This window comes from Astyanax mexicanus, chromosome 10, assembly GCF_023375975.1.
Source record: "Astyanax mexicanus isolate ESR-SI-001 chromosome 10, AstMex3_surface, whole genome shotgun sequence".
Taxonomy (NCBI): domain Eukaryota; kingdom Metazoa; phylum Chordata; class Actinopteri; order Characiformes; family Acestrorhamphidae; genus Astyanax; species Astyanax mexicanus.
Window position 1 is genome coordinate 38,406,685 of NC_064417.1, and position 15,049 is coordinate 38,421,733.

At 39.8% G+C, this 15,049-nt stretch overlaps 1 protein-coding gene across 2 annotated transcripts in view; it reads left to right on the forward strand.

Annotated features, from left to right (window-relative positions):
• Nucleotides 1-4,434: 4,434 nt before the first annotated feature.
• The window catches only part of ppargc1b (peroxisome proliferator-activated receptor gamma, coactivator 1 beta), a 72,323-nt gene continuing 61,708 nt past the window's right edge, over nucleotides 4,435-15,049 (forward strand). The window contains exon 1 of one of the 2 annotated variants that reach the window (XM_022684065.2): nucleotides 4,435-4,603. In XM_022684065.2, the coding sequence (XP_022539786.2) occupies nucleotides 4,517-4,603 (87 nt within the window). In that variant the 5' untranslated portion in view covers nucleotides 4,435-4,516. Of the gene's footprint in view, nucleotides 4,604-13,201; nucleotides 13,642-15,049 lie in introns of those variants that run through there. The other variant, XM_007246412.4, reaches the window with a different exon arrangement.

Genomic DNA, 15,049 nt, shown 5'->3' on the forward strand with positions numbered 1-15,049 from the left:
TGTGGTGGTTCTCAGGAGTGGTGGCATCCACTATACTCATTGTGATACACACCGCAGTTTAAACAATGAGATTACAGTGTGCCAGACGCGGTACCTGTAACCTGGCATGAGCGGAGACAAGAATGTGCCAGAGCAGACACTGGAACTAGCCTGGATCTCTGCAGTCTTGAACAAAGGGAGTGCAACTGAATCATGAAGCAAAACAATCTTTGTTAAAATGAAGACTTTCATTGTTGCTGTGGTCTCCACTGTACACTGTGTGGGCTAGTTGAGTCAGTCATTGTTCAGTAGGTGGTCATTTAATATGGGCGATTTTGCCCTGTGAATAATCACGTCTCTCGCTCACGTGGAAGATGTCGGCCCCAGTTTTCTGTTCTGTAGACTTGTTTTGCTCTTGCTAAGGCCTGAGCTGGTAAGTCTTTGAGTGCTCTTTGTAGGTTTAGCCCCTGGGCGGGAGGTGGACAACACTGGCGGGAAATGAAGTCCACTAAATGAGGACACAAAAGCAGGAATGCCACACATGCAGCAATGTACACAGGCGCTATAGCCACTACCAAGCGGTCACTCCACAGCTTTGTACACGGCCCCACAGGTCACTCACCCAAGGCCGGCTCCAACAGAGAGGCCTCCGGCCATTGTCCAAAGCAGGGGCTTGTTTTTGATGTGAGCTGGAGTAACACTGAATTCCAGGTCAGGTCAAACATGAAAGTGAAATTTTGGATGAAGGGGGAAAAGTTCATAGTTCTGGGAAGGTGGTGGATAGGGGTGGAGGAGTGGAGTGGAGGGGGTTATAAACATTAGATAGAGACTATGTTTAAAAGTTTAATCAGTTGGACTTACCTTTTCCTAGAAAGGGGGGAGTTTAACCGGTTCATGAAAACCTTCCCCAATTCACTGTGTACTGTACACTGCTAACTTCAATGTGGTTTGACCTTTGCTTTCTAAGGAAGAGAACTCAGTGTGCGTTCAGCAACAACACTGGGTGTTTTGAACTAGGACAGAACCAGACAAAGCAAATCAGCTTCAAGCGCAGGTTTGTTTCACACGGATGAATTTGCTGTGTGTGCAACTTATAAGGGAATGTTTGTCCTTAGAAATCACATACAAACATTGTACAACTGAGGACTTTTTTTTACACCTAGCATTAACATGTTTTTAGTGACTGAATCACGTGTGGATTTGGTTTTGGTTTAGCTTTTATTTTGCATTAAAAAGCCTATAAAAACACCACAGATAGATGCCTTTAAGATTGCTCAAATCACATTCAGCTGTTGTCAGAAAAAAAAAAAACATTTGCATTTAATACAAAAGTGTAAACTGAATGAGTTTTGGTGATTCCCTTAGGCAAAGGCAAATACTATAAAACAAAAATATTAGAATTTATTGAAATGATTATTACTGTGGATCTTCTCTTTTCTGCTCTCTGGCTCTACTGGTAGATGAGAGAGCTAGATATTGTTCCCTTGCAATATACAGTAAATAGCCAGGTGCCTTTTTTGAAACAGCCATATTAAGGATGAAAGAACCGTCTAGGTCTATTGTTCAACCTTGCTATAAAACCCTCACCATTACCATAAAGTCTTAACAGTCTTAACAGTCTCCTGGAACAGAATGATGAAAAACGGTAACGGAAATAATGTACGTGCTGGTGTACTTTTTACATCTGGTCACTCTGGGGATGCATTTTAATGACAAGAAAATCTGGTCTATGCCCAGATAATATGACCATGTGGGGCCTGTAGGGGTTGCCCAACTGAGAACCAGATCATTTTGTTCATGGGTTCCATGTTGGCCTCACTTATGAATGATACTGATGGGCCCCATCTGGATCATACACTACACATGGGGTTAAGTTGGGCAGTAATGGTGGGGTCCATTAAACTGGGTTCCAGTAAAAAAAAACACAAAGCCAACCTACTCACAGCATATGCCCACCTGAAACCCACCTAGTCCGCGTTAAAATAGTCTGTCTGAAAACGACCTGATGCCCTACCCAATCTCTGGCTCAAAAAAATGGTCTGTGACGTAGGCATGGGTTTTTAATGCTATTAAAAACAGAGGTGTGGACGTGGCTGCTAAAAAGGGGCAAATATTAGAAATTACAGGCACCTACAACTCAAATCAAAGAGTTTTAAAGAGGTTTAAATCGGGCTCAAGATCATAATGATAATTTATGGGTCAGGCTGGGTTGGGATCAGACAAAACATGCACTCGCTTGGATAGAGATCGAATCTCTATTAGGCAGCCCAACTGAGAACCAGAAAGTTTTGTCCACGAATCCCACACTTGCCCCATGTATTAATAAGAGAAATGAGCCCCATTATGGTCAGTGATGGTCCCCATCTGGGTCCTACACATGGGATCTATGTGACATTAAAGTTGGCAGTAATGATGGGGCCATTTTTGTGGCACCCAGTAAAAAAAAGCACATGTACAAACCCAATACACTCACAGAATATGCCAACCTGAAACCTACCTAGTCCATGTTTAACCTATGTGAGGCCCACATGAATAAGAATGTTGGCTGGAAGAACAGATATTATAACAGACTGACTCTCAAAAGCCAAAGGAATACACAATACGTATGGTCTCTGATGCTGAGCTCGTTTTGAGCTAGATTCTGACTGTGTGGAATTTTTCTTGTTTGCTGCTGTGCCCACCTACTATCCCAAATCCGCCTTCAGTAATCCAGCTGGGGGGTTTTGTTTAATTTGGGGGGGGGGAAATAAACACATCAAGCAGCAGAGGTGGAAGCAGATGGGACTGTGGTGAAATGCTCTCTCTCTATTTATCTCTCTCTCTTTTCTCACACACAGTGTGGCAGCATCTTCTGCCTGGTTCAGTGTCTTCCTCCTCCCTCCCTCTGCCCTTCACTCTATCTTAAGCGAGGAAGGATGGTGGTGGGATTGGTGGAGAAGGATGGGGGGGGGGGGGGGGGGTGTTGTGCCAAACGTGGGCACGGCGCAGAGACGTTCAGTGCCAGATCCTGCTCCCTGTCTGAGGCAAGTTTGTGTAAGATCAAATGACTTTGAAAAACTCCTGTGACCTGCCTGACCGTCCATTTATTTAACCAGCGTGACAGGCGCGCGCGAGCGAGCGCGCAGGCGAGCGAGAGTGCGCGCGGATCCTGCCCAGTGCTCGGCCAGCAGCAGCAGCAGCAGCTCCGTGAGCGCGAGTCATGTGACGGACGCGCACGTGTTGGCTCGAGGAAGCCGCTTTTCAGCACAACACGCTGCTGCCCTACTCTACTCACACACACCCCGCCCTCCAGAATACACTGTTTCCAGCCGCTCAGATAGCAGCAGCGCCGGCCAATCACAGCCCGGCTCGCCTCGCGTGCTTTGCATATCTGTAGTACGCCTGGCTTCTCGTCCAATCAGAGCCCGGCTCGGTGCTCCCGCCTCGCTTCCCTGTTCGGAGCGTGTTGTGGAGGAGCTGGATGTTTCTGACACACTGGAATTAACTTGTCCTTTTCAGCTGAACTTCACCCCCCGGACGCAACGTAACGACGGCACGTATTTTTGTGGTTAAACGGTCCATTTCTTCCCAAACTTGCTCAGCTTGTCCTTCAGGGAGGCTGATACTGTAATTCTGACAATGACCAAGGTTAGGGTAAACAAACCGTGCCGCTACACTGAGGTCACACAATGCGAAAAATTCACTTATGCTCACTAATATGGTTAACTCCCGGTCAGACTTATTAAATGACCTGTATTTTGGAGGGAAAACAGCCTTATTTCACCTTGCTTACTTTCAGGAGTTTGTTTAGATATCATTTGCAATCAATTCATACAAAATGTCTTATAGTCTCAGTAACAGACAAACGTTTGGACACACCTTCAATTCAGTGTTTTTTTGTATTATTTTATCATTTTATGCATTGTAGATTAATACTAAAGTCATCCAAATTTAGAAGAATTTATAAGTATTCAGTAAACAATTTTTTTTTTAACAAACCAGAATCCAATGATGGTCTTATTGGTCTGGACTGCAGTTGAGGATACTTTCAAAGTTCTTGACAGTTTTCGGATTGACTGACCTAAATTTTTTTAAAGTATTTTTTTTATTTAGTTGAGTTTTACTTGCTAGGATGGCAACTTTGCAGGATTTTCTCAGTTAGCTTTATAAGGTAGAGTCACCTGGAATAGCATTCAGTTAACAGCTGTGCTGAACTTGTCAAGAGTTATGACTTGAATTTCTTGCCCTCTAAATGTGTTTGAGAGCATCATTTGTGATGTGAAAAGGAGAGAGAGTTGGTTTACAATGAATAGCCCTATCTGAGTAATGTTCTAATTCATATTATGCAAGAACTACTCATCATATTAAAGAAAAAATACTTTAAGAAATGAAGGTCAATCAATCTGAAAACTGTCAAGAACTGGACGACTTAGTATTTATTTACAATGTAGGAACACAAATAAAAACATTGAATGGGTGTGTTCAAACTTTTGACTGGTACTGTATATCATCACTGTCCAATACAAAGCATGTATCTCCAAAACAACTTTAAGAGATAATGGAAAGGTGGGACAATCCAAGTCAAGTGAAGAGGCTTTCAAGTCACATCAGCAGATCAATGCAGAAGGAACCACACATCCTGCAGGTTAGTACAGTTTTAACCTTTAGTGAGACATGACATGGCAAAAGTCACAGAATACTTGTTCCTGTCCCATGATGTTCAGCATGTGAGTGTTTCATTAAATACAGTACATTTCAAAACATACCACTGGTTCTAAAGTCCATAGTCCATATAATTGCAAACTAAACTGCAAAAACAGCCAATTTTAATGTTTTTGTATGTAGCCTAGTCCGCCCAACAACACTTCAGTAACAGTAACACTTAAGATCTATTATAATAGATATAATTAAAAGTGGCACAACACACAGCAGCTATTCAAGCAGATAACATTTGCATATTTTAGTTGTTAAGGCACAATAAAGATAAATATAGATAAACAGCAAGAGTAGAACAATCCTATAACATTAATTAAAATAGTTAAAGATAAATGAAATTAAAAATGTTATAATGTAACTAGACATCAGCTCTTTAAATGTAAAATGAATAAACAGGATAAATGTAGAGTATAGACTCTTTGATCCAGAAACTCAGAACATTTATTCTCAACTTGGAAATTAGAGCAGCAAACAGCCTGTCAGCAGCCTTTACACCAGCCCTAAATCAGGAAATCAGCAATTACACTCTCTAAAAGAACCTGTTAATTTTCCACCTGTCCGTGATTCTAACTCGCAGACACAACGGTTGATGGGGTTTCTTTATAATGGACTATTTGGATGGGTCACTGGGGGAAACTGCAGGGCAATTTACTTTATTGACATTCTGTTTTCTTGCTCATGCCTCTGCATGAGGATACTCTGTCTACTATAACACACAGTGCAGCTAATAGGTCACAGGTTTTATTTTTGATCTGCAGACCAGCAGCTTAGACTGGCTTTGAGGTCAGAGTGCAGAATGTCCACTTTAATAGGTGGACATTTACGCTTTTGTTGAGTAAACCATGGAGAAGATAGTCCCTTAATTTCAGAAAATCATAAGTAACTGGACAAATGACTGTATCTTAAATAAAACTGTAATTTTTATTATGCTCTCAAAAATAAAGGTGCTACATAGTATCACATAATAATGAATATTGTTTATTGAAATAATTTCTGGAACAATACACCACCCAAACCAAAATAGTTATCATGGCTGCCATTGTGCTACACAATGTTCTCTAAACAATGCCATACTGCCAAGAATTACTTTTGACTCCTTAAAAACATGTTTGTAAAAACATTTTTTGTAAAAACGACTGAAGTCTGTGACTCAAAGTGATACTGTATTCTTGCATTGTCCTGAAGTACAGTATATCCCTCCACTGACTGAAACAGAAAGAACCAATCAGCTTACTTGCTGTGCCAAGAGCAGCAGAGGGTTAATGCACCATGATGTAGAAATCTGTCAAAGCATGTTTTTTGTCCATTAATGAGCTCAACACTAGAAACAATTCATGAGTGTTTTTTTTTGTCAGTTTTGATCATTTATTTAAAGTATTTTGTTAAAATGGTGATTTAACTTTCAGTTTTGAGAAGAAACAGAACACAGTTTTTTGAGTAATGCCTAATAAACCAGGGTTACTGCTGGGCCCTAAAAAGTCTTAAATTAAAATCTGGGTAATTAACATCTTAAAAGGTCAGCGGAGAGCTAGCTAACATTAGCAGCAAGCTAGCTAATATTAGCGCAAGCTAGCTAACATTAGCAGCTAGCTAACTAACATTATCAGCGAATTATTTTCTACCGAAGAAATTATGATTAAATTATATTTATGGAGGTCTTAAAAGATCTTAAAAAGCATTGGTGCAAGAACACCTGTAAACACTGTTGGTTTCCTATATAACCATTTTTAAAAAAGGTTTGTAAATGTGAACAAGGTTCTAGTTTTAGGGCTAAGAGTTATTTACAGAGCAGTGTTTCTCAGTCCTGTTCCTTGCAGGCACCCTGCCCTGAATATTCTTGGGAATTCCCTGTTTTTATACACCCTATAACTCTGAAAGGGGTTGTTAGTTAACTGATTATTTAAATCAGGTGTGGGGGGAGAAGGAAAAGCAATAAATGTGCAGCGCAGGGTACCTCTAGAACCAGAGTTGCGAAACACTCTCTTAAAGTAATGAGGGAATATGCTAAATGAAAACACTGCTATGCAAATTAATAAACTGATAAGGGTGATGTGTTTATATATGCTGGGTGGCTACAAGGCAGTAGTAAAATAATGTGGTTGTGGTGATATTCAGAATTGAGCATTTATGCATATGAGACATGATCTGCCCATATTGTCTTATTTTAAAAGATCTTGTAATCAGTTCAACTAAAAATGATAAAAAATTACATTGAGCAATTAATTTATGGCCAAATACGGCCCAGATAAGGCAAGAAATACGGCTCTGAGTTACAGCACTGACAAATGTACTGTGGGCCAAAACTGGCCTAGCCATATCAGCTACCTTTAAATGGCATGGCATTTGAACTCTGGGCCACATGTGGCCCTCCAGCAGCGTACCATGTGAAATGCTTGAATAGCATTGCTATTTCGTTTCAAAACTGACCCAACTGCTGCCAGCTGTGGCTGTGATCTGGCACCTAGTTTCTAACGGAGTCATCTCAGTCATTCCATGGTAGTATGTGGGACAGATAAAAGTGTGGACCAGAACTGGGGTGTGACTCGTTTGCTATTTGGGTAGTAATAGAATAAAAAATGACATTTAAATGTATGAAACCAGACCTGCTACTGTATTTATTCTACTGTAGTTGACTTTCTTATGAAAGAGATGAGATTTGGAGTGGCTGAATAAGATTTTCTGGAGTACAATCAGATATGCCAGTGTTCTTCAATCCTGGTCCTGGTGCCCAGCACATTTTAGAGGATTGCCTGCTTTAACACACCTACTGCTACTCAAAAAAAATATGGGGGGGGGATTGAAGAACCCTAAGGTATGCTAATTGCTTACCATCCATAGATAACCATTTAAACTCTTGAAAGCTAATTAGTGAGGGATTCAAACCCAAAATTCCACCTCTGTTTTTTAAAACATTAATAAAGTTCTTCGCACCTCATCTAGAAAAATTGTCCTGCACTGTTTGATTTTTTTCCTGTTTAAACTCACCTGATCTGACTCACCTGTTCATTGCCAGGCTTAGTTGTTGCGATAGAGCAGGAAAATAAGCAACCTGTGCTGGACTCTGCCCTCATATCCCAACCCCCACCCCCTGTGCCCCTTTCTACAGCAGCACACAAAGAATGATTTTTTAGCACTGTTATTTTTATGGTACTAAAGAGAGCCCAAGTGCTCTGTTTTAAGTTAATATCCCCCTCATTTGCCTTAGAAGACTTTGTCCCTGAGTGTTTGACATGCTGAGTGTTAAGTCTTGTGTCATGTTTTGAAACATAGGTCATAGTCTATTAATGGCGGTTTGGGCCTCCAGAGTGAGTTCTTGACCTGTTCAAGTGTTTGGCATGTTCAACCAGGGGGTTCTTCAGAATCTTCAGTCATCTATCTATCATGTAGGCTACTTTCACACAGTGGTCCAAAGAAAAAGTTCATTAAGAGCCAGTCCCAGAAAAAAAATGTCTCTCCCTAAATATAACATTTAGGGTGTTTTCACACCTGTAGTTGGTTTCTTTGTTCGGGATCAGTTGATGAGTTTATTTATGTGGAGCGTTTCTCCTTCTGTTTGGTTTGGTTTCACACAGGCATAAACCTAAATGCATCAAAATGTTCTTGCATCTTTTTCATGCTGATGTACACTACTATTGCTCATTCGTACTGTGGATTAATGAGAATCGGTAACTAAAGTGACTCTACTATAGCATTATTTAAGCAACAATACAACCACTGATATGGAGGCAAAACAGACAATGAAGATATGACAGTGTCTACAGGGTCTGCCAAACCAGGCAAAACTAAACTGATTTCCACATAAAAATGACGCTGCATGGCTAAAGCCAACTCCATTAACATAGTCAGTGCTATGGGCAACTTCACCAAGCCTTCTCGATTCTGTTCGGTATACACGTATACTCGTATGAATGGTACTGGAAACAGAAAGAAAAACACACTAAATCTGATATTTTCAATTCCAATTTGGTCAACTTCAATATGTGGTATTGAAATCTGATATGTATCCAATCAGATTCAGTTTATTCTGATTTTTCCAGATGCGAACAGCACCTGTAGAGTCATTCTAAACCTTGGGTTAGTTCCGCTGTGGATGGATCAATGATATAATGTCACACATCTGTTCAAGAAACAGCTGATAGTAAACACCTGTTTGTTACTTTAAAACTCCTGTAATGAAAGCACCGTTCACTGGTGCAGTGTTATATGGTGGATTGATTTATGTGAGATCAGGAAGTTCTTATTCTTATGTTGAGATGTATTTGTAGAGGCTGCAGGATGCTTTATCATTTTGTGTGTTGTTATTGTGCTGAAGTAGAGATGTGCTAAGCGACGAGATGTGACAACTTTGGACCTAGTTGTGTGTTTACACTGAGACAAATAGATATCCCCAGAAATGGATTTAATGGTCAGCTACATCCTCACAGACAAAATCTGACAATCTACAGTACACTGTAAACGCAGCAGCCAGAGAAGCCATCTTGATTTTATCATTTCCAACTATTTGTTTTAAGGGATACACCACACAAAAAGAGCAAGAGTTAAAAAACAAAAAACTTTCCCTTTCTTCTTTTTCTTTTTCTCCATTAAACCTTCTCAAACTGACAAGTACTTCTCCACTTAAATGGGGTCTAAAATTGGCTGGAAAAAAGGTTTCGCGAAAGCAACAAAGCATGTTCATTAAGAGCCCTTTTGACCAGAAAGTAAAAACAAACCATGTGCCTCACTTAGTGTGTGAACATCAACTTCGGAAAACAAAGTGTGAACTGTATTGACTGTCGCCTTTGGACAACTAGGCCTGGACGCACAACCTTATTGACCCTCAACGAGCCAAGGCCTCCTGGGCTAATCAATAAGATAATGTGACTGATGAATGGGTATTCCACTGATTGATACGTACAGTCACTGCAGAGTCCTCGACTCTGTCAGACAGCTGTCTGAAAGGGCTGGTCACTCACTCCAGGAACCTTTCACACGCTAGTAGTAGCAGGTGGCTTGAATGCCCAGGCTATAAGTAACACACATATATAGGGTAGTTGTAGTGCAGTGGGCTGTAAAAAAAATGGTCTCAGATTCCTTCACACCACTGGCACACACCCTTTGTTCTCTTTATTTCAGCTGCAAAAGCCAAAAATGCAATTCAATCCTAACCCTAAACTTGTGTTACCGATCTGGTTTATTACTGTTTCTCTTCAGTTCTAGAACCAGCAGTTCTTAAGGAGGATGTCAAAGTTAGTTGCCTGTATTGGATGTCGTTTGCAAAACAGTCTGAGCAAAAACCCTTTTTATAGCTTCAAACAAAACTGTTAATGGGTGGGGCTAAACTGATGTTGGCCAAACATCAAGAGGCGGATATGTACATACACTGTTTTTTGTGAAAGCTTAAAAACAATGACCTAAATATGTGGGCTGAATTGCAAATGCAGCTTAGTTTCTTATTAAAATAGTAGTAGTCAATGGTTCGTTTTGAAACTACTGTAATTTTTGCACTGAGTGCACTGGATTATAAGGCGCATTTTAAGAGACACTATAAGGAGCTTCTAATTCAGCAGGTCGTGTTGCTGGGTGGTGGTGGGGGGTAGCTTAACTTAGTTAAGTAAAGCTAAGCTGAGTAAACTAAACTGTAATAAAAAAAGACTTTCTATTAAAGTCAAACGAGTACTGGATGTTAATCTACACAGATTTGTCTCCTGAAAACTGTTTATTTGGGTGAGTAAAGCTCTTCTCTTTATTTACAGTGAGCTTAGATTCCTGAACTTCTCCAGCACTAAGGCTGGAGCATTAGCACTAATGCCGCCAGACAGTGCTACACTGAGGTATACTGAGTGTTTATGGCTGTTTTTGTTTCCTATATTTCCTAGATGTCCTTCACATCATATGAAAGTTTAAAAATGAATGCATCAGTAGAAATGCTCCAAAACTACTTAGGAAAAATCTTTTTACATTGGCAATGATGTTCAAAATTTTATATTCCCATGCCATTTGTTCAGGTATATAAATGAAGTAATTATTTATTGCACAAGACATTATCCAAAAGAACACTTTTAACCCAATCTGCCAAGCAGAAGCAATTGTTTTTCGTTGCTGCACTGACAGAGCCTTAATTCAGTGCTGTTTAGCCTTTTCTACTATGCTAGGCATGTCTTTGAATTACTCCCTCTGACCTCAAACATTAAAACAGCACGAGTTTGGTCGATAGCTGGATTGTCAGAGTGCCGTTCAATAGACTATTGGCCTGAGGGCACTTCTGATTTGGCTGAGACGGTGTAATACTCCTTTAAAGGCCTGTTGATTCAGATCTATTACTGTCCCCACAAAACAGTGTGATTCCATTTATTATTGCCCAGATGTTTCCCAATGATTTGATGTCAGTTTCTGCAGTGGAGTAGGTTCTGCAGTTGTAACAGAGTAGAGACCGTTTGTTTTGGTCTAAGCTGAAGCGAGCACTGGAGTAAACAAGTGAGTCATTTTGATTACAATGAGAAGATCAACAGCAGGCCTCAAATCCTTAAAATCTGTAAATAACAGGCAATGAGAAAATGGCAGCATGCTTCAGCATCATTACTGAAATCCTTTCAGCAACTCCCACATACTGTTTTACTCACTCCCAGATGACATGGACAGAAGAATTTCTCTTATAAATACCATACAGTCCGGGGAAATGTGTATATATTACACAATCCTTTATTATGGGTTTTAGCTACTTTGCTTTATATAGGTCTAAAGTGGTGTAATTTTATGTTTTATAGTTGTATACTGGATGAACATACACCAATACCAGTATGCAAGTGTCATACTTTATATTGTGTCAATATATTTATATTATGATTAGAATAAAAGAAATACTCCAAAATCATTTTAAATAAAATCATTGTATTCCTGTAAAGTTGCAGTATGTATGTGGCATCACAGAAATAATATTATAGGGTGGCAGAGTGTCACTTCAGGTATTGTGTGTGTTGCTCACAGCCCAGTGTGTGTGTGTGTGTGTGTGTGTGTGTGTGTTGTACCTTGTGATGGAATGTTGGCCTGTCCAGGGGGTATTCCTATCTTGTGGAATAGCTCCATACTTTCTGTGGCCCTGGCCAGGATGAAGCAAATAAAAAGGTAAATGAATTAATGAATAATCAGTAACTCCATGTGATTAGAATATACTATAGATTACTTAATTACTTATAAATTACTTAATTAAGTAATAAATAACATCACTTTTAGCCATATATTTTTTTAGATTGATGCTGTTAGAACAAAGAACAAATGGACATGAAGAATAACTAAGAAAATCTTAAAGAACAACATTCTTATTCACCATGTTTTTTTAAATTTCAGGAAACTTTATACTAGGTGATTCCAAGTAAATTTGTTGTAAATTGGTACATGGTATGCTAAACACAGATGTAGTCATTTTATATATAGCAAAATAACCGAATCACTTACATTTTAGTTCTTCTTTAAAATTTTGAAAATTGTAAATTTTGGTAAACAACAAAAAAAGTGTTGGAGGTTGGCTATATGGCCCTAACATAATATCACATAATACACTACTAGAATGGAGTAAATATTAAAGTTTATTTGGCAATATTATTGCATACCATGTCAAATGGAACAGTCCTAATTTACATTTTCACCAGACTGTAACAGAAGTCAATGATCCAACATGTCATGATACTAATAATGCACTTTATATATCTAGGACTAAAGTAAAATACATGATACTGGACAGACATAATCTGTCTCCATTAGATATTTAATGCGAAATGAGAACACTAAAAACAGCAAAAACATTTGTACGCTGGTGGCCCATATGGCCCTGAAATATTATCAAACTATTTTAGGATTTCAACATATGTTTAAAACAAATTTAGTCATTTTATATAGAACAAAATAACCAAATAACTTAAAATGTAAGTTATTCTTTAAAATAGATAATAGATCGTTCATAATAGTAAATTGTGGTAAATCTGGAAAAAAACGTTAAAACATTTTAGGGACTAGAGGTGGGCAATATGGCCCATCTAATTATCTAATTATTTTAGAATATTTCTGCGATAATGATACGATACTACATGGCACATACCTATTAGAAACTACTTTGCCTACACATAACTCTAACTATAACAGACCTATGTAAAATATTGTATGTTTTATTGTATGACCAAACCTTAACCTGAAAACATATGGATATAATAATGCATATCAGCCATCAGACAGTGGCTGAATGACTTTGTTTACACCTCAGCTGCTAAACTAAGTAGATTATTTTCAAGGGATTACCGAGACTCTCCTCTAAAGCGTCAGGTATCTGTGGGTTAATATGGAAGTGGTGAATAGTGTTTATAGTAGATTTGTGGAGTGTGTGAAGTGTCTAAACATTGCAGGTGTTTGTGGGGAATTCATATATCTCCAGTCTAAACCTGGTTGGCGTTGATGTGGATATAAAGACAGGCAAGGCTTGCTGTAGAAATGAGTCATAGGCCGTGAGCTGTTTGAAGCAGCAGCACCGGCAGCAGCAGTTTGACTCCCTGCAGAGACGGGCAGAGCTCAGAGCTTCAGAGTGTTTCAGGCTGCTTCAGCTATGGATTTGGTGGGCAGCCCATCATCGTGGTCCATCCTGCAGTTTGCGCGGTTTTTCCCACGGCTTTAGCAGTGCTGCTTATCTCACGCGCTGTTTGGATTATTCACGAACAAGCAGAGAGAGAGAGAGAGAGAGAAAGAGCGCGCGCACTCAGCCACGCCGAAATAGTTGTAGCCGTGTGTTTGGTAACAGTAAGTTTTGTAACAGTGAGCTCGAGCTCCGCGTGCTGCCTCTAAGCGGCGGGACGCGGGTACTGCAGGCCAGCCAACCTGTATACCCCCTCCTCTGACTTCTCGGATCTCATTCTCTAGAAGATGGCGGACTGCGTTTCCCTGTTAGATGAGGAGCTCTCGTCCTTTGTCTTCAATTACTTGACAGAAAACTCTGGAAGCCAGGTAAGGGATGCTGATGGTTCGGCAGGCCGGGGCTGGGGCTCTGCTACCCGGGCGGTGGTTTTGCGCGTTATCCCCCGTGGCTCGGTGCACCGGCGTGCGCGTGCGGGCAGCTCGATGCTGGGACAGAGTCTCCGCTCCGTGCAGCCGGTGTCTTGAAGCCCTGACGTCTGGGCTTCACGTGGAGTTTGAGCAGTTGGCGGAACAATTTTTCATTGTTGAATTATTTACTTAATAATGCATCATCGCGCGCTGCTTTTTGGACATACGAGGATAGAAAGGGCCAGTTTAGACACTGGGACTGATGGTTGTGTTAGTGGAACTTGGGAATGAGTGGATCACTTTGCCAAAAATCACAGGAATTGCCCGGCGAGTCTGACACGTGGGTGCTGGTGGCCGCGTGAACTTGAAGTTGGTCGAATACAATAGCCTATATTCTCGCAGCGCGTGAAGGCGAAAAATGCGTGAAATGAAGATATACGTATGTTTATACGTATATAAAATAGACGTTGCAGCAGAGAAGACTCATTTGTGTTTATTTTCAGTTTTCTTTTTTGTTTGTTTGTTTTCATTTCACTACTCATCAGTAGAAGAGACTCAGGATTAGGCTCATTTCGTTTATGTATTATTTATTTATTTGTTTATTTTGAAATGATGCATCCATCCATAATATATAAGCGTGCATGCAGCAGCTAGCTTGCCTGCTTCAATATTTGTAAGCTAAATTGGGTTAGCTAGCTTGTAAACGTGTATTGTAAGGGATAAGGCTGATTTATTGTGGCTAGTTTATAGCATGCTTGTGCACGTTAACGTTGCATAGAGAGTTACTGCACTGTTTTACTACTATACCTATATAGATTCATGACCAAGTGATGATAAATATATATTTTTAATATATCATCGTTTTAATTCAGTTTGAACCCACATTTTACGATCGTTTTTACATGATTTGTGTTTTTGTGGATTTTATGTGATGCTTGATTTGTGACTGTAATATATGTGCTGCTTTATCGTAGTGTCCTTGGGTACCTTGAAAGGCGCTCAAAAAAAATCCTCATTGTATTGATGTTTGTGGTCTAAACGTGAATCGTAAACTCAGTGGGGGTGTTAGCTCTGTGTGTGTTATGTAGGCTAGTTATGCAGCTGCAATTACATGTAACTTGTTTGCGTAAGCGACGAAGAGTTACGTTTGCGTAACTGATGAAAGAGTTTGGTAACAGCGCGCGTGATATAATGTCTCGTGCTCTTTGCTCTGATCTTACTTTCACTGCACTAAACATGGTGTATTATTTTATTTTATTTATTTATTTTTTGATGGGGTAGTAATGTGTTTAATGTTTAAGCAAAGTTTAGTACTACATAAAAGAGGGAAGTTATATTAAAACAATTATATTATGGCTACTTGAAGCGT